Source organism: Scatophagus argus, chromosome 2 (genome assembly GCF_020382885.2).
Source record: "Scatophagus argus isolate fScaArg1 chromosome 2, fScaArg1.pri, whole genome shotgun sequence".
Classification (NCBI taxonomy): domain Eukaryota; kingdom Metazoa; phylum Chordata; class Actinopteri; family Scatophagidae; genus Scatophagus; species Scatophagus argus.
Window position 1 is genome coordinate 17,658,406 of NC_058494.1, and position 26,681 is coordinate 17,685,086.

Here is a 26,681-nt window from a genome sequence, read left to right on the forward strand (position 1 = left end):
TGCCTGCGCGTTCACGTGCCCGAAATTGCGCGGCAGCAGGCCTCGCGCAGTTCGGCAGGGCTCAAGAATCGTTATTTTTAGCGTCTGGCTCGTGTTGCAGCGCCGGCGTCGCGAGAGGTTTTTTTCTTTTTTTTTTTGCCTCTATCTCTGTGCCACAGTCTGAGCTGGACTGTGCTGGGAGCACGAGAGGGCTACGCAAACGCACTGACTGCGCGAGGAGTTGCGGGGTGGTCTGACTGTAGAAAGCGACGAGGAGGAGGATAACGGACTGACAGAGCGGGGAGGGGAGCACACCGCCTCACATCTTATCACATATCAGCGTATCATCACCGTCCCACAGTCTCCCTGGTCCTGGTCAAACGGCCTGCCTGGAGATGGCTAGCGCCGCAGCAGGTCGAGATGTCCCGAACGCCCCGCCGCGGGAAAACTCGGAGCGGTTGGAGCCGAACCATCCCGAACCAGCCTGTCAGGAGGCTCAGAAGTGGATAGAGGTAAGTGAAGTGACCGCTCAGCGAGGCTCATGGGGGCCCTGCTGCTATAGCGCAGCGGGGACAGAAACGGGCCACACTTTCACTGGGATATAAATACCATAGTCCTACAGCACCGGCTCATCGTCACCTGTCGTGGGCCCGATGCAGTGTCGGGTTACCGTATGGGACCGTGTGGCTCTGCTTCATGTGTGGACAACCGTATGTGTCAAAAGTTTTCGCACATGTGTAGCCCTGACTGAAATTTAGTCCCCACACCAACATTATGTGGACGTTTAACGCCAACCGAGCAAGAAAGTAGATAATAAAAGTGAAATAAAATTGTTTTCCCCCCCGTTTGTTTTGTCACGACGAAGAGTCCGTTTTCTACTTGCTGGGAGGAGTAACGCCCCCTTTTTCAGGCACGAGGGGATTCCGGTTGCCATGGTTATGAAACCGGGCCAGCAGTCATGCACGAGATGCTATAGCCTACTGGAGCAGCACTTGATCGCATCGGATGAGATTACCATGTGTGGTTTACTGCATCGCTTCCATCATCATCATCATCATCATCATCATCTGGTCGGCTAAAAAACGCCTCTCTGTAAGCCTGAGTGGTGAATCATGATTCGCCCGTGGAGCTGTGTTATGACCTATTTTATTTTTCTCATTTCATCACGGTGCTTGTCCCCGCTTTAGCCTAGCTGAGTTACCTGCCAAATGGAATCTCAGATTTGGTAAAAAAATAGGTTTGGAAGTACAACAACGTGACGCCATGAAAAAGTCCCACGAATCTGTTCAGCTTGCCAGTTTTGCCCACTAAACAGGCTGTGGTAAACTGAGAATGAGACGGATAGATAGATTTGTTTTGGAAAATCTGAGGGTAAAAACCAAAACAAAAAAACAGATACAGACAACCAATCTTGATGCACATTAGACAGCCTCCAAAAGCTGAAAAACTCATTTTTATTGTAGTCCTTGTTAGAAAATGAGTGAGATGACAGGTTAAAATAGGCAAAACAGAGCAAACAATGAAACAAACCGAACAGAAAATTTGTTTAACAATGTTTAATAACCGACGACTCAAGTGGATATTTTAATCGCCAGACACATTTTTAACAAAACAGGAAAGCAAAGTGCTCTGTCTGTCGGTCTGTATCCGTCCTAATGTTGAATAGTTTGCGCGGGGCTGCATATTCTCTCCACGATTGCTTAAAGGCCACAGAAGTAGATCATTCATCTCCAATCCACCCAGTTCAGTTTTGTCAGTGCCCTATATCCAGTTCTAGAAAAATTAAAGTTATCAGCATTTGTAAAGTCTATTTCTGTTGAGACATATGACCTATTTTGGTGGCTTTAGGGATATTAATATGCACAAATAATTTCCCATCAAACTCGCAGTTATCTCTTTAAATAATGATGTTGAGGTCGGATGTCTCTCACTCTCGCAAGTCAGTCTTTGGCCTTCTCAGTCACCAAAAAGGATTACAAAAGTTTGTCTATAGTATATTACAGTTTAACGTTATCAGCTATTTAATAATTATTCACATACACATCGCAAGAAATAATTTATCTTCTTATAAACTTTAGTTTATATAGTAAACTTTGTTTTGATGCATTAAGCGTACTTTCAATTGTTAGAACTGGTTATATTTGAAAATTTTATACAGACATACTGGTGCCAATATGATACTTACATGAAAACTACGCTTTTTCAATTTCATGACTTGAAGGCTATAAACATGTTAACACAGGATTTCTTTAAACAAGAAGTGCAAAGAGTCTAAAGTGAGCAAAGTTGCAATTTAGATTTGGAAACATTTGTCACAGAGTAAGTAAACAAGACAAGAATCTATCCAGACATATAAATTACATATTTGACACTTTTTCATCAACAAAAAACACAAATATGTTGTGTTTTATTCCTTAAATGTTATTCGGCTGACTTGCTTCCATCATGGTGGTCTGAGGGAGTTTCTGGTTTACTGACATGCAGTCCATCAGTCATGTGACTTACAATGACAAACACCAGACAAATAGCACAAATAAATTAAATAACACCAATATGACGGTCTATTGTCAGAGTAGTTTTTACAGAATGAAGTACTTCCTCCAAATTGTAATACAAAATATAGATAATTTCAACCAAGTTTTAAAAATATCACTGTAAACCATTAACAATAAAAATAGCTTAAGTCTATAGTAAATGCTATTCCTTCAGCCTTTTTTTGGAGGGGGGGGCGGCTACTGAAAATCACTTCCCAGAAATACTTTCAAAGATTAAAATTTTTGACAGTTTTTGATACCTGATGAAATGGACGCATTTCGGTAAGCGCTTAAGGAGCACCAATGGTAGCTTTGTAAACATCGGTTGTCTCACAGAGTCACGTCACTGTTAATGCTCTAATCTCTCCTGCTGTGTCTTTGCTCGGTGTTCCTCTTGCTTTGTCGTCTTCCTGCCTCTTAATTCTCCAGTTATTTTCAGGCTGGTCGAGCTGACTCTATTTCTAGAGCTGTATTTACATGCTCTCACAGGTGGGGATGATTCAGGGTTAACCATGCCACCCTGTGCTCTGTGCTGCATTTTCAGTCTGTGTGTGAGTTTGGCATGTCTGTAGGAGTATGCAAAACTTACACAGACACACACACACACAAGGTGATCAGCTATGCATGATACCGCTCACACACGTCTCAGACACGCCCTGGTTGGGTGACACTGGTCACTATGGGAACATAACATGGGCAGGCTCTCAGGTGTCACTGTTTCCAGGGGGGCAGTAGAGCAGTAGGCTATATATCACCACATGACCCGAGCAGGAAATTAGACTGGCACAAACAAGGCCTTTCTATCTGTTTATAGACGAGACAAGGTGGGATTAGACTGTCTCAAAGCCGATGCACACTGCAGGAAGCGCTCCAAAGCCGTTGGTTGTGACATTGAGCAGGTTAAAGTTGTCCAAGCTTAGAGAAACACAAAGTTAACTTTAGTGACTGCAGTTAACCTCTGCTGTCACCGGCATACAGTACATAGCAAGAGTTAAGGTCAGTCACATGGAATAAAAGAAAGAATGTGTGTGACTGAACAAGTGTGTGTGTGTGTGTGTGCACCAGATGTCACAGCTGTCCTGACCAGATTAACTCCAATGGTCCCAGACAGCCAGCTGTGTCTGCACGTGAGAGAGAGAGGGAGTGTGTGTGTGTGTGTGTGAGAGAGAGAGAGCGGGGATTCATAGATTTTCCGTGCATCAAATGTTGTATGGAAGAATGCGAATCAATGATGACGCAGACTTATTGTTGGCAGAGATGTCTGTCATGCATCAGTGGTTTTTAGAGTTTTTGTAAAGCCATTAGAGTCGGTTTGCCACAGACGACACTGAACAGATTGCGTCGTTGTTTTTGTAAGGCATCAGGAGGCTGCACAAAACCTGCAGAAGGGTTCACCATAATTATGCTGTACCATGATACATGATCAACTGGCTCGGACAAGTATTGTGCAGATTTTTCAAGTAGCATTAGTATTTGTTGTGTCAACTCAGACACTGAGCTGTGTGAAACAAGCAGTGCGTTAAAATACTATATTTAGGATGCTCAGAACACTGGAAAAGTTCAGAGGTCGACTCTCTTGCTCAAATGCAGGTTTAACAACAAACTAAAGCAACTTTATGTATTTTGAATAAGTATGACTATAATTTTTGTACAGAGAGAAATGTGTTAATTAAAGTAGATCTGTAGAATGTCATATTTTGCCAGTTTTTGGAAATTTTTTATCGAATTAAAAATACCAAAATATCACGCAGTGCATACAGTGGCTTATCATATATTCCTGTAAATGACATTTTAGTCATTTATTTACTGTGATGAAAAAAACTACTTTACAAATACATTTATACATTTTCAATATAAGCAATTCAATAGGTGTCCTGGAAAAACACCAGGGAGATGCTTTTGCTCCTCATATTGAACAGATATCAAATGTCAGCAGCTGAAGAGTGATGTTGTCTAGTGTCGAGTCACTCTGGTTAATTATTTTGATGCAGATTAAACATCCTCAATCTGGACTATGACTTTGTTACTATTACCTTTCTTTGTTGTCTTCTCTTTCTCCCTGTATGTCACGTGGTCATAAGTGTGCAAACCACCTACAGCACATGATGACATTATAACAAGGCTAATGTTTCTGCAGCACCACAAAACAGCAGCCTCCCTCAGTGGTCTGAGCTCACTGGAGCTCTAACCCTCTAAATCTCCATCAGTTGGCTTTACTGAAGGCACATAGACGCTTCAGTGTGGTTCAACTTAACCCTAGTCTGTGCCTCTCATACTCCATTAGAGTCCCTGAGCTAAGCTGCCTCTGAAAAACAAATACTCAGTGATCTTTGAAAAGCCTGTAATGTGATGATACAGCTTTTTTTTTTTTGTTTGTGTTATTTCACGGAAAATAAAATTGTGGCATGGGAACCTTAGAAAATCTTAAGTATCATCCAGTAAAGGTAATATGTTTTTCAAATGTTTAGAAGAGACTTTGAGGATTCTGGAAATATCATTAAAACAGCAGCAACTATTGTAAGAGGATGTTCTTTTCATTTATTTTTCTGAAGAACAGGCGCTTTTACTCACATTGGAAATGGACACAAGAGGCACAAACGTAGGTTCAACTCAGGGGAAACATAGACAACAAACTGTCATTTGCAGCAGCATGGGCCCATATTATTATTGCTTTTAATGTGGGCTTACAAAATGCTAGCTTTTGTGGCTTTAATGCATCACAGCAGTTAATGTGCTCTTTAGAAATTACACCACTAACTTGATTTACTGCATATTTTTCTCTTCTTCTGTTTTCCGTTTTTCTAGCCTCTCAGACTTTCCGTCCTCTCGCAGTTGTTAAAATAAAAGTAAGGGGTATTCTGGCCTACTTCTGTGTCTCTTCTGCCCCCCCACCACACACACACAGTTTCACCTCAGGGTTTAAATGGTAGCTGCTGCTGCCATTCACCCAGACTGAGCAGAGCAATCCACCATGAGGGAGCGAGGGAGGGTCGAATTACTGTTGCTGCTGCTGAAATACCTCCAAGGGCTTTGGCTTGGTTTTTGGAGGAGACATGAATGTTCATTTCACACACATACACCCCGTGTCTCTTCTTTAACACACACTCGTGACACTCGTCTTTTTCTTTGCTTAATTTTTCATGAGTTTTCTGTCCACAGTGTATATGCTCACACCAGTCACCGTGTCTCATTGCCGTATTTCAGTATCAGCATTTCATAAACATAAACAGTCATTAACCACCCCCAGCCTGTCTGTGTCCTGCCTCCCACACACAAGCAGACACAGAGTTGTGTCTCCATCACTTTTGGAGACATTACATAGCTTTACACTCATTTCCTGGAGGCTTAACCACCAGCTAACCATCACAATAAACATTAGTTGCCTCATCCTAATTCTTACCTTAACCAAACACTAACCTCAACCTAATCTTAAAGCAAATCTTCACCCTGATATATAATGATTTATGTTGTGAGGACTTGCATTTTGTCCCCGTAAGTAAGACGAGTCCTCACGATGTGACTGGCAGATTTTTGTCCCCACAGCTACAGGAATACACACGCAAACACACACACACACACATACATTGGCATATGTCGTGTTTTTTAAGATCTAACTCCGGGTCTTTGAAACACAGTGTGGTCATGCATAATTTACTGAACAAGGAGAGTACTATAATGAGGGAGAGTAGGACGGCTGTGTGTGTGTGTGTGTGTGTGTGTGTGTGTGTGTGTGTGTGACAACAGAATGATGAAAGACAAGAAAAAGAAAATGCCAATGGGAAACATCTGGTCATCACTTATATAACAAAAAACAAAAGGCTGTTTTCATAGTTAGAGATCCACTATGTGTGTGTGTGTGCATATGTGTGTGTTCTTCTCATACATATGGCCCATGTGCACCATAGCAGTGCATAACCAAATATAAATAAATCATAAATATCACCAGAGAGAGAGAGAGAGTAAACAAAGGCAGGCAGAGTCTGGTGGTCCGTTGCCAACAAAGACTGACACTGGCTCAGTTCAAGTGAGGTTTTTGTGGATGGATGTAAAGCAGCATATGCTGTATATGAGCAGTAGAGCCAGAGAGAGTGTGGGCCTGCAGTTGGGTGCTAACTGTAATCTGTGCTAATCTGGATTAGAAGTCAGACCTCTCTCTTTTATCTCGATTCATCTTTGGTTGCTGGTTACACAACAGTTCCAGAATGTAGTCTGTGTGTGTGTGGGTTGGTGTTCTGGTGGTATGTCGCTGTTAGCTTCCTGATCTCCTCCTCCTCCTCCTCTCCTGCCCGCACAGGATAGACTGCAATTTGGAGTGCAGGTTAGAGGATTGAGGTTATCATTGTAGCTCTCTCAGGCTAAAACTGCACGCATCTAAGTCAGGGACATGCGGATGTGGGTGCATTTTGGGAAAATAGAATGAGGGCATGGAGCAGTGTGTCATTAGCTTGGCGTTATTCTGATTCGTTTCTACTGAAGCAAAATGATGGGGGAAGGGTGAACCATGTGGCAGCAGCAGGTTTCTCTGTCAGGGACCCACGGAGGCACAGTGCAAAGTCTTCAAGCCTCTTTTTTGTATGTGCTATTTATCGATTAATGACAGTGATCATATTAGAGATGTAACTAATTATAATTCTTCAGTCACTTTGCTACTCATTTAAACTATCAAATGTCTCTAAACAGTGAACCTATCACAAGTAGGAAGAGCTTGTTTAGTCAGTTTCCAAAACCCCCAAATATTCAGTTTACATCTTTCTAAATATTTTTATAATATTTTGTTCTAATGTTTTTCATGACACCAATAAGAAGAGCAGCATGACCAAAAACGCAGAGACAGATGGATATCAGGGTGGACATCAGTGTAGTGTAGCTGCATCTAATGCAGTCTTATGTGCTGTGTTATGGTGACATAATGGGGTTTGATGTCTTTCTTCTCTGCCTAATTATATGATGTATGATCAGCTCTTTTGTGCATTTATTTGCTTTCTATGAAGTTTTACATTTTTAAATCCCGGAGTGACACATTTAAGAGGTTGAGATGCGCCAAAGCCAATTTCTTTCTCCCAATTCCAGCTGAAACCCCAACACAAAGTTTTTGCTGATTGAGCACCAGTTGGATACCAATACTCTCATTTCCCCAGATAATAATTGTTAGTTGCAGCTGTAGCCCACCAGCCCACCTCCCTTACATCTGTCACTTCCTGTCCTCTGTCCCCAGGCCGTAACGGGGAAGAGCTTTGGAGACAAGGACTTCCGCAGCGGATTGGAGAACGGCATCCTGTTATGCGAGTAAGCGTGTGACATCACTCCCACTCAGTTTTTGATGTCTGAAGTAGCAACAACTTACATGAATCCTCCTCTAAGCCTCAATAAATCTCTGCTTCTCCCCCTCCTCCAACACTCAGGCTGCTGAGCGCAATCAAACCAGGGCTGGTCAAGAAGATCAACAGACTGCCCACCCCCATTGCTGGGCTGGTAAGAAGACACTCTCTGGTGTGACATTCATCTCCATAAGTCACCCTGTTCATCAGAGTGATAAACTCCCACTGTCTGTGGTCCCCTGCTGTCTCTTGTAGGACAACCTGTCAGTCTTCCTGAGGGGCTGTGAGGAATTGGGCTTGAGGGGCGCCCAGCTGTTTGACCCCGGGGACTTGCAAGACACTTCAATACGAGCTAACCTCAAGTAATAGGAGTGTTTGTGTGTGTGTGTTTTTTATTCCTGTTCAGACCCATTTTAACGTAGTGTCACCTGACAGTAACACGCTTCTCTCTCTCCAGGGATTCTGACTGCAACCGCAAACTGAAAAATGTGAGTAGTTTTTGTCCTTTCTTGCTTTATCTTTTACATCAGCGTGCTTAACATTTATGAATGTACACCAAACCTTCGTATCGATGTCTCTCAGGTGCTGAACACAGTGTTCTGGCTTGGGAAGGCTGCCGGCGGCTGCCCCTCTTACGGCGGCCCTTCTCTCAACCTCAAGGAGTTTGAAGGGCTTCTTGCTCAAATGAGGGTGGTGAGTGAGCAGTGAAGAGGACACAGCAGGAAGGAGGGGAGAGAGGAGGGGGGACACACAGAAAGTCAGAAAGAGTCACGGAGGAGGAGGCCGGGGGATGGATTTGTTAGTTTCCTGTCTTTGTTGGGGTGCAGGAGAGACACCCAGGACAGGAGACAAACACATTTTTGTTTTTGTTACACCACAGCTACTCCTGTTTTGGAAGGGAGACAGAAAAGAGTGCAGGATATGAGCTGAAAAAGATTACCTGTGCAGATTTTATGCACTGAATCAACTAAAAGTTTTGCTCTTTCTGTTTTTTGCAAGACAATGAGCAAACACCTGGCTTCTCATTTTTCTGTTCTTTTTGTTTCATTTGCTTTTGGTCCTCTTTTCTCATCCCAACCCATATATATTCTCTTAAGTGAGCTTCTGCATACATCTTTCCCACTTTATGCACTTTTTTCATTTATTTTGCTTATGGTTGAGACGTTTTCGCTGTCTGCATGTGTATGTTTGTAGGAGAGCGAGGAAGCAGGGGAGAGTCCCCAGAAGGGCAGCGTCAGAGACAGCGGTTACGACTGCTGGGACTCTGAGAGGAGTGAGTCTCTCTCTCCACCACGACACACTCGTGACAACTCCCTAGACAGGTGAGGGGCATCTGTCAACACACACACACAGACACACCCAAATATGGGGACACAAACACAAGGAGGAGTTGAATACAGCTTTTCTACATTTTAAAAACTCAATTCAAACTTCAAAACTTGTCCCAATGATATATTATTTATACTTACATTTACAATCTAAAATATTTTCTTTTGTTTGACAGTCTCGACTCCTTTGGCTCCCGCTCACAGCACAGCCCTTCTCCTGATGTGGTGAATCGAGGCAACAGCGATGGTTGGTGTCTTTGTCTGTGTTTCCCCCCCGCTTTTGAGGTTTATGCTAAGCTAAGCTAGCCCCATACTTGACACACAAACATGAGAGATGCTATAGATCTTCTCATATATTTACCAATTTTTTTTGGACTGCACCTTTAAAGCAATACAAAACCACTCATCCATAAATAGTGTGACCCTCTCTGAGTTCTGTAACATGTTGGGGTTTTAACCTTGGTATGTTTTGGCCAGTTGAGCAGGCTATGGACAACAGCTGAACATCACCACTCCACACACGCCACTGTGTGTGTGTGTGTGTGAGTGTGTGTGACCCAGATGGTGCAGCTGTTGGTCTAAGTAGCAATCACGAGAGATTTTGACCTGGGAAATACAGGCTGAGGTCAACATCCGGCTTTTCATATGTCAGTCTGTGTGTGTGTGTGTGTGTGTGTGTGTGTGTTTGAGAGAATATCACAGGCATCCTGTTTGTGTCTTTTATATTGACAGTGTTGTATGTGGGCAGTAGGGTGACAAGAAAAACGCTATTCCAGAGCTGTAAATAGACTCCTTCCCTGCATTCCCTGAAGGTCACAGAGAAAGTGTCCTGCTGCACCAACTAATATTCACTATCCAACTAGACACACTACACACAATAAGCATGTCAAAACTTTGGTTAGTGGTCAGTATTTTTCATTGATTGCTCATAGAGTGATGTTATGGTTGAGTTCAAAGAATTATTCTTATTTATCACAATATTAATCATATTTTTCAGTCATGTGGACTAATTGCTGATATCTGAAGATCTGGAGATTGGACAATGTAACAAACAAGACAGACAACCAGACAAGTTGCAAACAAGTCAGCAGTTTAGGATATTGTTGTTATTATAATCAACAGAAACGATGACCAAGGAGAAAATATCCTTTAATTTCTCAATTGACATAAAACACTCATAAAACCTTCAGATTCTGTGTGCTGATTAGGAGAAATTTTAAGAGACAAAATCACCATTGTGGGACATAACACTGTGGGATGGGAATGGTCATTCTTTGGGCTATAAAATAACATTGAGCCAGTATGCATTTCTTGAGGATCATAGAGGATTCAAAGAGCTTATTGTATAAGGACCAGTGAAAAATAGTTTCTGACATACTTTCCAACCTTCCCCAGGGCGAGGCAGCGACTCGGAGGCCGACGGCTCCGGCAGGAGGCCAGATGTGCGGAAGGACGACATGTTGGCCAGACGGACTGCCAGCAGCGAATCAAGAAGCTCCATTCCCTTTAACCAGTTTCTTCCCAACCGTTCCAATGTCACCTCCTACATCCCAACTCCACGGCGGAAACCACATGCAGAGGAGGGAGAGCAACGGAGGTAATGACCAACATAACAGTGCAGTAAATTGTTCTGATGCAAATTATGCATTTCATACAGAAATTAGTGCTGCAAAGGAGCACATAAAAACTGAGTCGAAAGAGAAGGTAAATCACACAAGACACACAAACTTCATCCTTAATCTTTCCCTGCCATTACAAACCGTTTCCCAGTCACCCTCAAGCCACTCCAGAGCAGGGCAAAAGAGCTGGAACGCACCATAAAACTCCCAAAACTGTCACTTGGGCACCTGAGAACAATGGAGAGAAACTAAGACGGGAAGAGGAGAAGGTGACCCAGGAAGTGTTGGAGCAGCGGAAGCTGCAGAAGTTGGAGAAGGCAGGGATCAAAGTTCTGCCTGCTGCCGTTCGCTACAGCAGGTCAGGGAGGACAGGCATGAGAGCTGCTGCTGTTGTGGTTTGACACTTTCGATTGTGTTCGCTAATGGATTGTTGTTATGGAAATTTTATTTTTCCTGGCACTGCATTCACACTGCTGCTGTGGTTCGATTTTTATGTAGCTGTGTGCTTGTAGCAGACTAGCTTATTAATAATGACTTTTGTGTATTGGGATTAAAATCCAACTAACTGCTTGCTCCTTTTCTGTGCTGGTTGTCAGTTAACATCGTAATCAAGGTTTTATAGGTCATGAATTGCTGTGCGGTTGTAAAAGAAATCTTTGGTTTTAGGACGAACACAGTTTGCTTGTGAGCTAGTCAACTGGACTCCCCCGGTAATATTCGTGACCACGTGTCAAATCTGGACTTTGCATGTCACTGCCTCTGCTCACAAGATACAGCAATGGATTTTTATTGATTTCCCAAATGACCTTGCCGCGCCATCCCATCTCCAACCCCAGCCCTCCCACAATGGAGGAACAGGTGGTCAGGTCGCCGTCCCCGAACATCATCCTTCGCTGCGAGAATGACTTTTTGAGCTCTCAGAAATCCGCCTTGGACTCCTGCTCTGATGGGGAAGAGGATGCAGAGGTGCGGAAAGTTCCGGATGTACACAGAGATGACCTGGCATCAAGACGGGCTCATCGCAGCCCCGTTGCTCCAAAGGTGCATCAGTTTGTCCCTCCACCTATATGTAGCAACAAAGACCGACAGCGCTGGGAAGGGATTAGACAAGCCTCGCAGAAAACACTGCAGGAGAAGGAAATAAGGTTAGCCGCGTCTCTTTGTGTGTGATACGTTTTTTTTCCTCCATTTTCTCTAACTTACTGCTAAATACACTCTTTCCTTTTCTGGGTGTTGTGGTCACTTGTGGTTTGACGTGTGTATGCTCCACTTTGTTGTAAAATGTGTGCCGTGTGATGCCATTGTGCTGGCTCTGCGATTGGACAGTGACAAGGAAGTGGTCCCTGACATCATTACACGAAAAGAGAACCCCTTCCTAAACTCAGCCTCTCGCCGTGAGAAAGAGGAGGATGAGGAGGAAGAGGGAGAAGAGGGAAAGGTTAAGACGGTGCCTAATAAGGAGAAGGATGACTTGGCTCAAAGGCGGGCTCAGAGTAGGCCCCTCCCTCATAGGGACGGACCAGTAAGCTTTGTGTCTACCTCCATGAGCCACTCCGATATGCAGAAGTGGGAGAGGCTCAAGATGACTGAACCCAGGTGCCCAAAACACACTCTCTGCTTCAGCACACATGCAGCACAAAGCACTTAAATCCTGATGTACTGTGCGTGAAGTGTGTGGTTTGTTAATGACTGTGTGTGTGTGTGTGCGCATGCTTCAATTTTAGATCATTGCAGGCAGAAGAGAGTCACTAATTTGCAGAGATTTTCATTTGAAGTTAAAGCACAATGTGTCTCTTTGTGTCAGCTATTTTAAAATCCCAATATTAGGTACCAGCAGTTTCTTATTTTGCAACAAGTGCCCACAAGACGGGACAGTGAAGGTGAAAAAATATACGTTATAACTAAGATGAAATAATCTCACAATATAATCTTATACTTTTATATTATTTTCCACATCTGTTCATTTGTAACAATATTCTGTATAGTTATTGCTCTTTGACAATAAACTGCCAACAGTTACCTTTCAGAAGAGACTAGGACGATTGCTGCTATTAAAAGGGTTTAATATCAATCAAACCAAAATGATTCATAGAAAATTCAAAAAGATTAATCAACAGGTTAATCTACAATGTCAATAGTTGCTTATTGCAGCCTTGAAATGAAAGTTTCTTTGAGACAGATTTAAGGCCACATCATAATCTTTTTTTCTGTTAGAAGCACTATCAGAATTGCTTAAAAAGCCACAGAAGAAACCTGCATCATCTACTTGTCAATATTCAATCTCAGCTCTGTTCTCTCTTAAGGCTCTTATATCCTTTTTCAAGCAGCTATACATGTCCTTTAGTTTCCATTCTCTTCTTTTCTCTGTAGCTCACCATGTTCTCATCTGCTTGTTTTTTTCTCCTCACTATTGTGCACTTCAGTCCTCTTCAGTCTTCTTTGACAGGCATTGAAACAGAGTAGGGAATTGGCCCCTGTGTATGAAACTGTGTGTGTGTGTGTGTGTGTGAGGCTGAAAGAGGAGGCTACTGTTGGCTGTGAGCACTGCTTTGGCTTTGTTTTTCTCTCTGTGTGCTGATGTCATTAGATAGGAGAAAGACCTTTTTTGTGTTCCCAGAGGAGCAGTAGTTACCAGGAAAATCTGGCTACCTAAAGTAGGCAAAAAGCATGGTGTGCATGTGTGAATGTACACGTGTGTTGAGGAGATTTAAGTACCCAACCCAATGCTTTGTCCTCTTCTGTCCATCCACACTTCCTGTCTGATTCATCATTTCCACCTCATCCTTCCTTTGTCTCCACAGTCTGATTTTCTGTGTCTAGTTGCTCATGATTTCTTTTCCACCCTCTTTCTTTCTTCCCTGCTCTTTTTGCTGGCTGTTGTTGTGTGCGTGTCTGTGTTTGTGTGCCTGTCTTCATTTGTGAGATTGTATCTACAGTGAGGCTAGCCCGGCCCCTGTGTGTCAGGCTTGTCTGGAGAAAAATTATGGAGGTCCTTTCAGCGGATCAGCAAAAGCTGGACGAGGTCACAGCAAAGTTGTGACCTTTGGGGGCGTGACTGAGATCAAGCAGCCAATAGACACAGTCATGTCAAGTGAAGGGGAGGAGACTGAGTTGCTAAGACGACTCCTTTCCAAGGCAACTGTAGCCATGCCTACCATTGGCCTGGGCTCCCAGCTTTCAGAGCGGGAACACAGGTATGGACGAGGCCAAATATAAGGCAACTTAGGCTACAGTGGCTTGAATCCAGAGTCTCTTGCATTAGTACGGACAGTATCAAGGAATAAATAGATTCCTTTCTATTCCTTTATTTTGTTTTTGTGATTTAATTGCCTGTCAGTGTCATTTTGGAAAATGTCTTACATTTCAGGCGTATTTGAATGAGTAAATTAGTAGGCTGTTGGATGCGCTTCTCTGCGTTGCACTGATTTGCTTGTACTTTCAATACGAAACAAAGGTACACACATGCATGCACACACGCACGCACACAAACACACACACTTGCACACTTGCATGTACATCTTGCTGTGGCAAGTGGTGTTAGATAAATTGGCTAACACTAACAATTCACTGAAATATAATTACTGGTGATAAATAACACGAAATTGCTGCAGAGGAATACCAAAGACATGTTTTAGGTAGTTTTTAAGGAGTGTCTTAAGCATATAGTGGACGAGAGAGCGCCGGCAACCAAATTTAGGCTTTTTTTTTTTAATCAATTGTTTGTGTATGTTATCTTTTACTGTTTAAAAATTGAATGTTACCACCTGACTCTGATGGTCAAAGTGTTTGTTGCGGCTTGAATTGTCATCACAGGTCATTTTTGTAGATTTGCATTAGTTTTGCATGTTTTTTCTAACCCTTACTTAGCTTTTACTAAGACTCTTGTTTTGGTTCAGCACGTTCATGCCTTGATTTTAAGACTCTTGTTGCAAGCTTGGCTATGAAATATCCATCATTGCTGCTGCGGTTTGAGCTTTATATGATGCTCTTACAGCCAGGTAGATGGCGCTGACCTCAATCAAACTATACCTCCCTCTGCTGACCTCGCACCATGGACCCCTGAAACTCCTCCTACTCCTACAGAGCTGGATGCACGTCTAGCTCAGTATGAACGTAGCACAGAGGAGGAGGAGGAGGAAGAGGAAGAGGAGAGGGTCCCAGATCTTCAGAAAGATGACATGATGGCGAGGAGGACGGGAGTTTTCCATAAACAAACCACTGCCACAGTGACTTACAACCGTTTCCTGCCTCTTCCCGCCTCCAAACGCTGCACACAAGGGGAGGTCACCAATGATGCTGCTCCACAGAGCAGAAGGAAAGTGCAGGCAGACAGGAGCAGGACACTGAACATCAGGTGGGCGGAGATTTGTGTGGACCTGTCTTAACAGTATGAGAAGGCACTAACAAGCTTGGTGTGGTTTGATTCCTCAAAGAAATTCCCCAGCTTGATGTTCAGTTATTTCAGTTATTGGAGTTTCTGTCACAGAGCGGCGCCACAGCAACCCAGAGTTCCCATGGAACCAGCTCAACCACCCCCTGACGCGACTGTGATGAGAGCAACATCTCACAGTGAGCGTGAATATGATGAGGATGAGGATGAGTATGATGAAAACAGGCCTGTGCCTGACCTGGAGAAGGACGATATGATGGCTCGAAGGACCGGATCATTCCCAAAACCGGGTGCAGTCAGAGCAAATCAGTCCATCAACCAGTTCCTGCCAGTACCTGGATCAACTAAATATAATATCGCCCCAGTGTCCGCAATGAAGCCGCTACACAGCAGACCTAAACTCACAGAGAAGGTGGCTAGTGACAGGTATTTACTGTATTTGAATGGAGAGACTGTGGTGTCTGTCAACTAATGCAATTAACAAAGCATATTTTAGATGAAGGTCTGATTGTGTTGACGGGTTCTATGGCCTGCAGCTCTAACATGAATAAATTCTCTGTGGATTGTTTAAACTCGATCTAAGTTGACCGTGTTGTTTTGTTTCCTTACCAGCATGTTTTAGTGACTGCAGCTGGGTGCTTGTGGTTTCCTTTGCATTATTTGTATATGAAAGGACTCGTCAAATGTGATTTGCTGTTGTGGCTGGATTCTTGGAGCTCTGGTTCTCATGTGAAATTACAAAGATTGTGCTTGGTTTGGAGCTCTGTGGCCTTTCTTGTTGTTGAGGTGTAAAGTTGGCTTTGTATGGCGTGACTTTTTGGTTTTGCTTGTGGTTCGAGGTGAATGTCGATCGTGTTGGGCTGTTAACTTTGTATTTAAAGTGTCAATCGCTGCTGAATCACTTAGGGGCAAAACAGCTGCTGCTCTACTCTCTATTACTCGAGATTTGTCCAGATTAAAGAAGAAAAGCTAAAATTAATTTTCTAACAGTTTCCTTCTAAGTTTTGGGGAAAAAAATGGTGTTATTTGTTCCTAATTATAACAATGTCTGAAGTGCTGAGTTTAAATCAAAGTAAAAATTCATTCATTAGTCATTTGTTACTGGAGTCTTTATTCTCTGCCATTATGTGTTTGCCTGGAGACAAATTCAACAAGTTTGTTATTCACTTAGATTTGCTGTGAACTGAATAAAAGACCAATTACACCAGTACTGAACTTTTTCCTGTCACTGGTACCAAATTGCATTGTTCTTTGTAAGAAACTTCAAAGGTATTTTTAAGAAAATAATTACTAATTCACTGATGTGTGAAGTGCAGTGTTTGCAGAAACACTCTATTAAAGTTCTCTCTCGCTCAGGACACAAATAATTATTTCAGGAGCAACCAAAAAACCATTTCTCATCAATTTTGTTATTCAAAAGAGTAAATTAATATTAAATAATGATATTTAAAAAAGAGTGGCCCCTCGTGCCTGCTTTTGATAGGGGTCATATCTCAACAGTAAAAACTGTTTCCATTGGAAACTGATCATGGTGAGATTTGTGGATTATCCGGACTAGTCTCTGGAAAGAGATGTTTCTTCTGTATTTTATACATGTTTTAATTCAAAACCACCTCAAACAAAATTCTGTTCACCTCCGTTTTGACATTGCTGATATCTCACAACCTCAGTAAATTAAAGTGAAACTATCTGCATGACTAGATACTGCAAGAGGTAAGTGGGAAAATAATTTTTTTGTAATGTGGGTAATCTGACTCTTTCTGTTCTGACCACTCCAGAAGTGCAACATGAATGAAAGTTTTAGCAGAAAGGGAGCAGATCGGCAGCAGTTTTTTTGCTGTCCTGTGATTCGGTCTCGATTTGAGCTGTATTTCCTTGTAATCTTGGCTTTGTCACTGGGTTTTAGCAGCATTGTTACCATGCAAGCAGAACTTCAGTCCCTGCCCTCCAAAGCCCCAACCCTCCCCGAGAATGAGGGGCTGAGGAAGAGGCAGGAGGAGGATGGAAAGCAAGAGAGAGACATGACAATCCCTAACGCCTCTGTCACAGATGTGACCAAGCCCCTCTCTCCTCCATCGCTGACTCCTCCGCCCAGCCCTGCTGCCCAGACTTGTAAGGTGGAGGCAGACTTGGAAAAACAGAGCCCAAAGGAAAGAGTAGAGGAAGAGGTGGAGGAGAGAAAGTGGAATGTGAATGAGGAACCACGAAAGAAGCCATTCTGGCTGGATGACGATGATCTGCCTCCCATGATGTGAGATGCCCGTTGAACTCCTTTTGCATGTGTCTTCATTGCTCCCCTTGTCAGATTTAGCTTTGCCATTCAACTTGTCTGCACTTTATTTCACTTAAGATCTGAGAATGGAAGTGAACAAGAGCCAAACAATTTCTCTCTGCTTTTTGTTTGTTTCTACCACACTCGTTGCAAGTTTTAAGTAGAGGCCTCCTTCGTGAAGACTGACGTTAACACCCTGCTACCCATTCCCTCACTGCTCTTTCCTCTCATTCACTTTATTCTGTTATTGTTTTAGGATGAGCCGACGAGTTGCTTTTATGTCTGAGGACCCTGAGTAAGTCCTTTGGTGTGACACTGGATGATGCTTCTGCATGATAGCAATACATACACGCTGTGCACGTATACAACACACCACAACACACCACATTCAACTCTGTACTAACATCCATTCTTACTGTCATCTTTTGCTTTTGAGTTTCACTTTAAATGTAATTCCGATTTGCATTTTTTTTAGTTTAAAATGAGTTAATCATTAAAAGCCACAAGCTTGTGTAGACTACTGGACTGACACACTGCTATTAAGTAGACTGAAAGTGATTTGCTTGCCTAAATAAGTTAAGTTTGCTCAGTTGCTTTGTTAATTGCTTGTGGTTGGTTTACTGAAATAATGACACATTACTGTGTGTGGGACATTGCATACACAGCTACTATAAGTCCACTATGTACAGATGGAAAAAAATGGATTATTTTGAAGCATTTATATTTAGTGGACCTTTAGTGGTTGTGAGTAAGAATGTCTTGCTTTGTGATCATATCTTGTAGAAATAGGTTGCAACTACTGGCAGATCATTTGTGTTTATCTCATCTGTACATTTTGAAAATGCACAGATGACATAAACGTGTATTATTTTTAGATATTTAGATTTCAGCGTACATGTATGAAATTTTGTGTTGGAAATATTAATTGAGATTAAATATTTGCTGTTTTCCAGAACAAGCCAGCTGGACAAAGTGAATCTGTTGGTTGATTTGGTCATTTGTCTGACATTATGCTGCCTTTTCCCTCTGTAGGAGTGTGAGCATGAGTGATATGCTTAACGAGGAAGAGGTGGAACACTTACCACCACTGAGCCACTCGCGATATGAGCGCATGCACGAACAGTACAACAGCTTTCTGGAAGAAGAGGACCACTGGCAAGACGTAAGAGACTCATGGCATTTCAGTGGAGCAGGACAACATGTAGTGTTCGTTTAAGTAGTAGAAGGGCATGATTATATGTATTATATACCCCTGTGACAGGACTTGGCTCGCTGGAAGAATCGCCGCCGCAGCGCGTCACAGGAGCTGATCAGGAAAGAGGAAGAGAGGAAGAGGATGGAGAAAAGGATGAAGGAGGAGGCAAGCGACAGCCACAAGAGGAAAAGCATTAAGACCTACAAAGAGATCGTGGAGGAGAAGTAAGGGGGATACTGAGACCTTGATCTTTCAAAGACATAATGTACAATAAAGTAACTTACAAAATCGAATGGCTTCAAATGAGTTTCTTTACTGACTTGTCTGTTCTAGGGAGCGCAGAGAGGCAGAGCTGTGTGAAGCCTACAGGAATGCAGCGACTCCAGAGGAGGCTGCCATGGTTTTACAGCGTTATGCTCTTCGCTTTACCATCAGTGATGCAACACTGGACAGCCTAAAGCTGCCCAGATCCTCTTCAAAACCCAAACAGGATCCGAATCATGTTGAGAAGGAGCACAAAACATCAACTATGAGTGACTCTGAAACATCTGACCCTCTGCACAAACAAGAACCTGCTGCTGCAACAGACCGGGTGCCCACAAAACCTCAAGAGATTGAGACAGAGGCAGCTGCTCAACAGGAGACATCAGTGTCCGTCCCCTCCAGCTCCCCAACACCTAGCAGTCCGCTCAGCCCGGTCAAAAACTCAGAAAATGTGCCACATCAGTCACTACAACTTAATGAACCTAAATCCGAGCTGGTGGAGTCACCAGCTACACATGAAAAACTGCTGATTACAGGAGATGCAAAGCCTCAAATCAAACACACTCAGACTGCAGAAGTGCAGTGTCACAGCACACAGCCTGTACACACACTACCCTCCCCTCCATCTGTATGCCCCAGACCTGTAAACCTGCTGGCAGCCAAGCCCTACTGCCAGCCCAGGAGCACACAGTCTGGACACAAACCTGTTAAGGTGAGGGCACCATATTAGTCAAACATAAAAGTCAGCAGCATCATCTGATTCTTCACTGTGAACTCATGCTTTTGTTTGTTGTGTTTAGGAGTTTTAACATTTCAACTTCGTACTCAGTGACACAGATGCTTTTTTTTGTTCTCTGCATGCAGTTTGGAGATGTGTTGAGTAATATGTCAAACTTAGTCCATGGCTACAAGTGTCATCCACAGTCTGTTTACACGTTGGATGAACTCAAATATGTATAATTGCGTTCTAGTCTCCAGATCTATTGTGATCAACCACACTTGTATTTCTGATTTTATTTCATTTCATTTCTTTTGTGTTGTGTAATCAGAGTTGGTCTGCACTTTACGCAATTTAACTTTCCAGTTAAGTAGACCATAAACCACAAACCTAAAAAAAGTAGTTCCAAACAGTAATGTACGAGATGGGGATTTATTTTTAAAAAGATTTTTTAATGAGAAGTTTACAGTGGGAAGAAAAAATGCAATAATAAATCGAAGTGTTTGGACAAGAGCTTCAACTGAGCCCCTAAACACTGAATGAGTTCAGCATTGCTGTAAGTTTACCTCATGCTTAAACTGCCTGCAGTCACATAAACATAACATCCAAGGGATTGTGTGACTCTCACGTAATTAGGAATATATAGGATTAAAATGTTCCTGTAATCCTAACTTCTGTGTGTATGTCCCACTCAGATGGAAGGCTTGGTGCGAGTGAACGGAGAAACGGTGGAGGATTTATCCACTCCGGCTACCTCGGCTCAACACTCGCCACAGGAGCTCAAAGATGTTCCCTCCGAGCAGACTGCGGCCAGTCAGGAGGCCGTGGAGCAGACGCCACCTCCGCAGACAGAAAAGGCGACCCCGTCTTCAGGCTCTGCCATCAGCTCCCTGATTGGAGGCCGAAACTGTATCATCACAACCACTATTGTGACAGAGCTCACACATGTGGAGCCGCATCATCCGGATATCCAAAGCAACGGACAGGTGATGTTCAAAAAGATATCACTGATTTTAACATTTTGTTTTGTGTGAATTGTTTTCGTCCATCCAATTGCCTTCAAGTGAGAGACATGAGAGTGAGCTGTTGAGTCTACTCATTCATGTGCAGTTTTAGTGGAAGCAAACACAGGTTCCTTTAAAAAAAAACCAAAAAAAAACATCTTATCAGTGTAGTTGCATTGAAAGTTTGCAGTTTAGTAGCTTACTCTGGTCTCAGAAGTCCCCTCAGAAATTATTGTTTCATCTTTATTACCACAAAATGATAACACAAACAGAAAGAAGACAGGAGAGAATTGAGTATACTTTCATGTGTCCGTGGGGAAATTTGTTTTTGGATGCTGTACTGCTGCAGAAAACAAGATCAGAGCAGGCTGTTTGTCCAGCGTGTCTGCGTGAGATTCGCGGAATGAAGGGAAGACATACAAGTTTCAAAAAACACACCAGCAATGTACAATTTTTTAAGAGTTGTGAATCACTGCAGTCATAAGAGGTCCTTCGGTCACAGTTGTGCATAAAAAAGAATCAGGTTGATGGTAGAAAGCCAGATTAGTTGCAGACAGATTCACACACGGACACACACATATACGACCGAACTCATGATCCCCCGGGATAATAGGGTTAATAAGTACACACAAGTATGTTCAGTGCTACACTCTACTTTTAGTTTAAAATACTAAAATTAAGTACAGTCTTTGTTGGGGGTGTTTGTGTCGTTTTAAAGAGGGTGGAACCTGGAACTCACAGTGGAGAAACATGAGCCTGACCTGAAACACTCTTCAGCTCTTCTCTGTGATGGATGGCCTATGCAAAGCAAGTTTCAAGTCTCTTCAGGACGCTCGTTTTAATATTGCATTTACTGAAGCCAGCAGCTGCCCAGAGAAAAAAACAAATAAAACAGTGAGATATCAAAATACTATTGCATGCTTAAGGATCATTTAGGTATATTTGATTTGCACTGGACGGGCTTCAACATTCAAACACACATACATGGTCCATTAAATTTTAATAAATGTACAAAAATAGAGATGAGGAGAGCCACAGATCCACTTTCCAGTTAATGTTTTATTCATTTTGTTGAATATTTGACTTTCAGGTCAATGGTGCTACCGTGTTGTCTGAGGAAAAAAATGCTCAGCCGGCCACATCACCAAACAGCATGCGAGATTATTCTCCCACTGTCACAGGTAAGACCGCAAATCAGGAAGAAGTATAGTCTACTGCATAAACTTGGCTGCAGATATTTTGTATCATTTCTTGTGTAAAATGTGAATGTAAATTTTATCTGTGCGTGTGTGTGTGTCTGTCTCTGCCACAGAGGGACTTGAGGAAAGCAGCATGACTGTGAGTATCTCCAGGCAGCTCCACATTGCTTTGTCTTGTTTTTTTTTGTTTTTTTTTCCTGTTTCTCCTTTCTTAAAATTGACCCTGTCCTGACCCTTCGTCTCCAGTAGTCGCTGTAGTCAGACGTGTCCTCTCACCTTTCCTCTCTTTCTGTCCTTGTGGTCCATATACGTGTGTGTGTGTGTGTGTGTGTGTGTGTGATGGTTGGTCGGGTCTGGGTAGATTGAGACCCCCATGTTGAACTTGGCTAAACGTGTTAATCACTGGGTCTGGGACCCCAACGAGGAGCGTAAACGCCTGGAAAGTTGGCAGCAAGAGCAGGAGCGCCTCCTACAGGTACACTGGTGGAATGGTGTGTATGCGCATGGCTTCCATGAGTGCACTGGCACAGGATGTTCTGGACGTGTGTGTGTGTATCGGTGTGTATTTGTTGATGTGGGTGTTAAAAGTGTGTTTCTGCACATACAGAATTTAACTTGCATGATGTCTCTGTGCAGGAGCAATACCAGAGGGAGCAGGAGAAGCTGAAGAAGGAGTGGGAGAAAGCACAGCTTGAGGTGGAGGAGGAGGAGAGAAAGCACAATGAAGAGGTACAATTGCACACAAACTGACAAACGCATGAAACCAAAAGCACCACTTAATGCTTTTCTTCATATCTAACGTGTTGCATCTTTATTATATTCGCAAATCGTCCAGGAGAGAAAGATTCTTGAGGAGACTGTAACGCCCCTAACTCCCACCAGCTTGTTAAATCAGCAGTCGGGTCAAACAGGGACGACTTTTTCAACTCCAAAAAACGACACAGAAATGGCTAACGCTCCTCTGCAGAGAAATGGCCAAAGGATCTCCACAGGGAACGAGGATCAGCATGCATCAAAGCTGCATTTCTTCCGGGGTTAGATGCATGCAGAAATACACGTTGACGTGCAGGACGTCTCCACATGTGTCCACGCGCTGCTCATTCAGTCTCAGTTTAACCACGTGGTAGAAGTTTATTTTGTGATATGTTTTTGTAGATTCCACATGTGATGATGAACCCTCAAAGAAACAGGAACTGTGGAAGACGGCTTCTCTGGACCGCAACCCTCAGCTAAACCAGGCACATATTGTTAAAAGGTATGCCAGGATGCTTTGTTTGTGCGTGTGCGTGTGTGTTTAAATGCACAAGCACATTTGAGTCTTTTAGGTCCCATATTGATACATTTTTATCCTAAATATATGTGATGTTGATCTAGGTGCCACTTTGTGATCTTTCTGATGTCCAAGTTGATGACCAAGTGATGTTCAGCATTCAGGGAGGATGATTCAATGCATGGATCTGAAATGTTTTTAAATAATTTCATCTGTTCTTTTTTTGTTTTGTTTTTTTCTTTAAACCACAGGTCTGAATCACATGACGCTGTAACCTGTAAGCAGCCATCCTCCCCTTCATCACCTCAGCCTCCCTCACCCAGCAGGTAGTGATCCTAGCACACACATGCACAACAACAAGTCAAATCTGTTCAAAGAGGTGAGGATGCTTTAATGTGGGGAAAGTAGACTTTGTATCTAAAAATAAAAATGTCTGTTTTCCTCCTGCTGTCTGTGTGTGTGTGTGTGTGTGTGTGTGCAGGTGTGTTAGTGGGAAGAGACTGTGTTCTGGTTGTTCTCAGCCACTGGGAAAAGGAGCTGCCATGATCATCGACACACTGGGACTGTTTTTCCACATGCAGTGTTTCAAGGTACTTATAACCTGTATAGATGGTTTTTACATCTACCACAGTTATCTGCATACACAAGAAAAAAAAGTGTATTTCTCATCCTCAGTGCGGAGTGTGCAGTGGGCAGCTGGGTGACGCCACCGCAGGGACTGACGTACGCATTCGTAATGGTTTGCTGAGCTGTCATGAGTGCTATATCGCATCTCGGGGTGAGAGCACATGCACAGACACACACACAGACTGACACGCATTTTTTTACGTATGTTGTCTTACATTCGTAGTGAGAAGTCCCCATTAACTGTATCTGTATACTTAAAAAGAAGGGAGGTGTGCAGGACCTCACCAGCTTCTTCTTATTATAAGGAAAGTAATCTTGGATACAAGCATGTAAACTACACACAGGGTGTTTCATAATTTCAAAATGTGGAGTAGAGTTTCACATATTTATAAGAACCGTAAAACAGAGCTTTACCAATCATAGTTGATCCTGAGTTTGTTTACACTCTCCCATCTCTTCTATGACAGCACATGAGAGCAAACCGGTTCTAGAGGTTCAGGTTCTAGTGACCTGATGTGACTCAGCAGTTAACACAGACAGCGGTGAACGTAGGAGGGAGTCTGAAGAGTTTTTTCTGCTTTAAGACTTTCCTAAAGGCTCTTCTTTTTTATATACTGGACTTTGCAGTGGAATGTAACTGAGTACAATTACTCTAGTACTTAAGTGCAGTTTTGAGGTACTTAAGAGCGTTGAGTCTCGTCCTCAGGTCGCCGGCATTTGACAGCATGAGAATGAGACTCAACAACCCTTCAACGACCTTCCTCCAGAATCGCTCACCGCATTTTTACTTTATGACTTTGTGTTATTTTATACTTCTGCTCAACTACAGTTCATAGAGAAATGTAGTATTTCTCACTTTACTACATTTCTCTTGCTGCTCTGGTTCCTTGTAACTTTACACATTGAGATTTTAAAAGATATAATCCACTTATAAAATATGACATACTGCGAGAAATGAAAGTAACCAACCATATGTAAAATAACTGAAACCAGTTTCCCCTCAGCTGTGACATCAAAATGAAGCTCACATGCTAATGAGTCGATAATAATAATAATAATAGCAGCAATAATACCATATAATGTATAAAACAATACAGCACTGTAATAGAGACTTCTTTTGCCCAATAAATGCTTTCACTTTTGGCATTTTACGTACATTTTGCTGTTGTTAGAAAACAGGACTTTCACTTATAACTGAGTGTTTTTAGTGTTATTGCTGCTTCTAATCAAGTAAAAGGTATGAGTACTTCTGCCACGCCTAACCCTTTTTGATTCGTTAACTTTTCAGATTGTTTGAACTGACCTAACCTTGAACTACACCCCTCATAAAAATGAGTTAGGGTGTACATCAAATTGTCAACATCAGCTAACGAACTGAAAAGACAACAACAAGAATCAGACCTGATAGACAGCTCTGCCATACAAAACAACCTCATTAGAAGTTATGAGTGCAGATTTTAACACATTTTGATGTGTTTGTGTGCAGGCAGAGGTCAGCCCACCACACTATGATGACCTGCATTGGAACTGGAACCCCCCACGGTCCACGTCAGTGACTGGGCAGAGAATCGTCAAACCTTGAATCACATCCTGGGATATTCTGGAAAACTATGGGAATCTCCTCTGAGCTTTGGAATCGTTGTATTTCCCTGAAAGGCTCAAACAGCTTTATGGACGCTTGAGCAAAACTGGACTGACGTGTGGACTGAGAGACACAGCATCACATGCACATACAGTACAATGTGTGTTGGCCTCCTAACTGTACACATGTATACACTTCTTTTAATATGTGTAGCATGGATATAATCAAGAGATCAAGTCTGTTTAAGCCTTTGCACATTCGTACTCAGCACAGTCAAAACACTAAAACAAGGATCTGTTCTGCTACAAGCTTAATATGTTACGCTAAACGCTGAACACTACTGTCTTCAGTCTCAAAGTCTTGATTCATTAACCTCCTGCTTCTGCACTGATCATGTGACTCCACTCTCTCTGAGTGCAACACGAAGTGGTTTGGGTTGGATGACCTGGAGTAGCTTGACCATCATAATGCCTTACTCATCATCATACTTTCTCATTCATTTTGGGTTTTGTGTTTACAGTTTTGCATGAAAGGAGATCATATATAAGTTATTGTGATTATTGCTCAGACGGAGTCGTGTGAGTTTGATGTAGGTTGTCATCTGTTAAATTTCCTCCTTCTGTGTTGTACATCATCATAATATTTTTGAATCTCATGGGCATCTGGCTAACTTACGCGAGCTTGTTTTTCTTTATAATTCATTTTACAGGAATGAGAATGCATGTTATTGATTCTACGTGTTCTTTGGATTTGAAATATTTTTCCCTTTAAGATGTTTTATCCATTGTTTATTCTCATAGATTGACTGCATTCGAATCAGTGCCTTATGTGATGAATGCGCAGGAGTATTTCACACACAGACCTCAGGGTCTCAGCACATTGTGTGTGTGTGTGTGTGTGTGTGTGCGTGAAGGTATGTATGCAATGTGTGATTTGACTTGAAGCACAGTTCCATACCAGCAAAAAACATTCTAAATGGATCAGCCTCTGCTTATCACCTGCTGTTCTCCCCCCCCCCCCCAAAAAAAAACAGTGACACAAAGTCATGCTGCTTCCCTGTTAATTATTCCTACTATTATGACAATACACAGTGTCCTCCAATCTCTCCTCGCCTGCCTCTTTCACAAGTGTTGCCTCCCCAGAATCTGGGCTGAATGTCTCGTTCTCTCCTCTGTGTTTCTTTGCCACTATTTGGATATCCAACAGCGGCTTCATCATTTAGGGGAATAGAGCACTCAGTTCATTGTCTTTTATAGGAAGTGTATGTTTATCAATAAAATATTTTAAATGGGATGCTGTTTGTTTTTTTCCTTGTGTTTTTTTTTTTATTAAAAAATCTTTCAAGTAGGCAAATAAAGAAATGAATCCACCCTGACGACATT

The 26,681-nt window shown here is 42.6% G+C and overlaps 1 protein-coding gene across 5 annotated transcripts; it reads left to right on the forward strand.

Annotated features, from left to right (window-relative positions):
* Positions 1-26,592, forward strand: LOC124073068 (LIM and calponin homology domains-containing protein 1-like). Of its 5 annotated transcripts, none has more exons than XM_046414979.1 (31): positions 1-491; positions 7,729-7,799; positions 7,916-7,985; positions 8,087-8,193; positions 8,289-8,319; positions 8,414-8,524; positions 9,026-9,153; positions 9,336-9,406; positions 10,555-10,756; positions 10,930-11,136; positions 11,615-11,923; positions 12,105-12,374; positions 13,715-13,972; positions 14,773-15,132; positions 15,265-15,594; positions 17,075-17,419; positions 17,697-17,735; positions 18,473-18,602; positions 18,702-18,859; positions 18,969-19,611; positions 20,313-20,603; positions 21,712-21,802; positions 21,934-21,959; positions 22,182-22,295; positions 22,457-22,549; positions 22,656-22,854; positions 22,976-23,075; positions 23,342-23,416; positions 23,572-23,680; positions 23,766-23,868; positions 25,204-26,592. In XM_046414979.1, the coding sequence occupies exons 1-31, from the start codon at positions 375-377 to the stop codon at positions 25,227-25,229; spliced, it is 5,184 nt and encodes a 1,727-aa protein (XP_046270935.1). In that variant the 5' UTR covers positions 1-374; the 3' UTR covers positions 25,230-26,592. The 5 variants fall into 5 exon arrangements, with proteins under 5 accessions (XP_046270935.1, XP_046270945.1, XP_046270963.1 ...); XM_046414989.1 differs by having other exon boundaries at positions 17,078-17,419; XM_046415007.1 differs by lacking the exon at positions 22,182-22,295.
* Positions 26,593-26,681: the final 89 nt, after the last annotated feature.

What these genes read in the sequence shown, in the direction of transcription:
- LOC124073068 (XM_046414979.1), top strand. Translation starts at nt 375, where the DNA reads ATGGCTAGCGCCGCAGCAGGTCGAGATGTCCCGAACGCCCCGCCGCGG. An exon ending in CTCAAGATGACTGAACCCAG is followed by an intron (nt 12,375 to 13,714) that starts GTGCCCAAAACA and finishes TTGTATCTACAG; the next exon opens with TGAGGCTAGCCCGGCCCCTG. An exon ending in GTGCTATATCGCATCTCGGG is followed by an intron (nt 23,869 to 25,203) that starts GTGAGAGCACAT and finishes GTTTGTGTGCAG; the next exon opens with GCAGAGGTCAGCCCACCACA.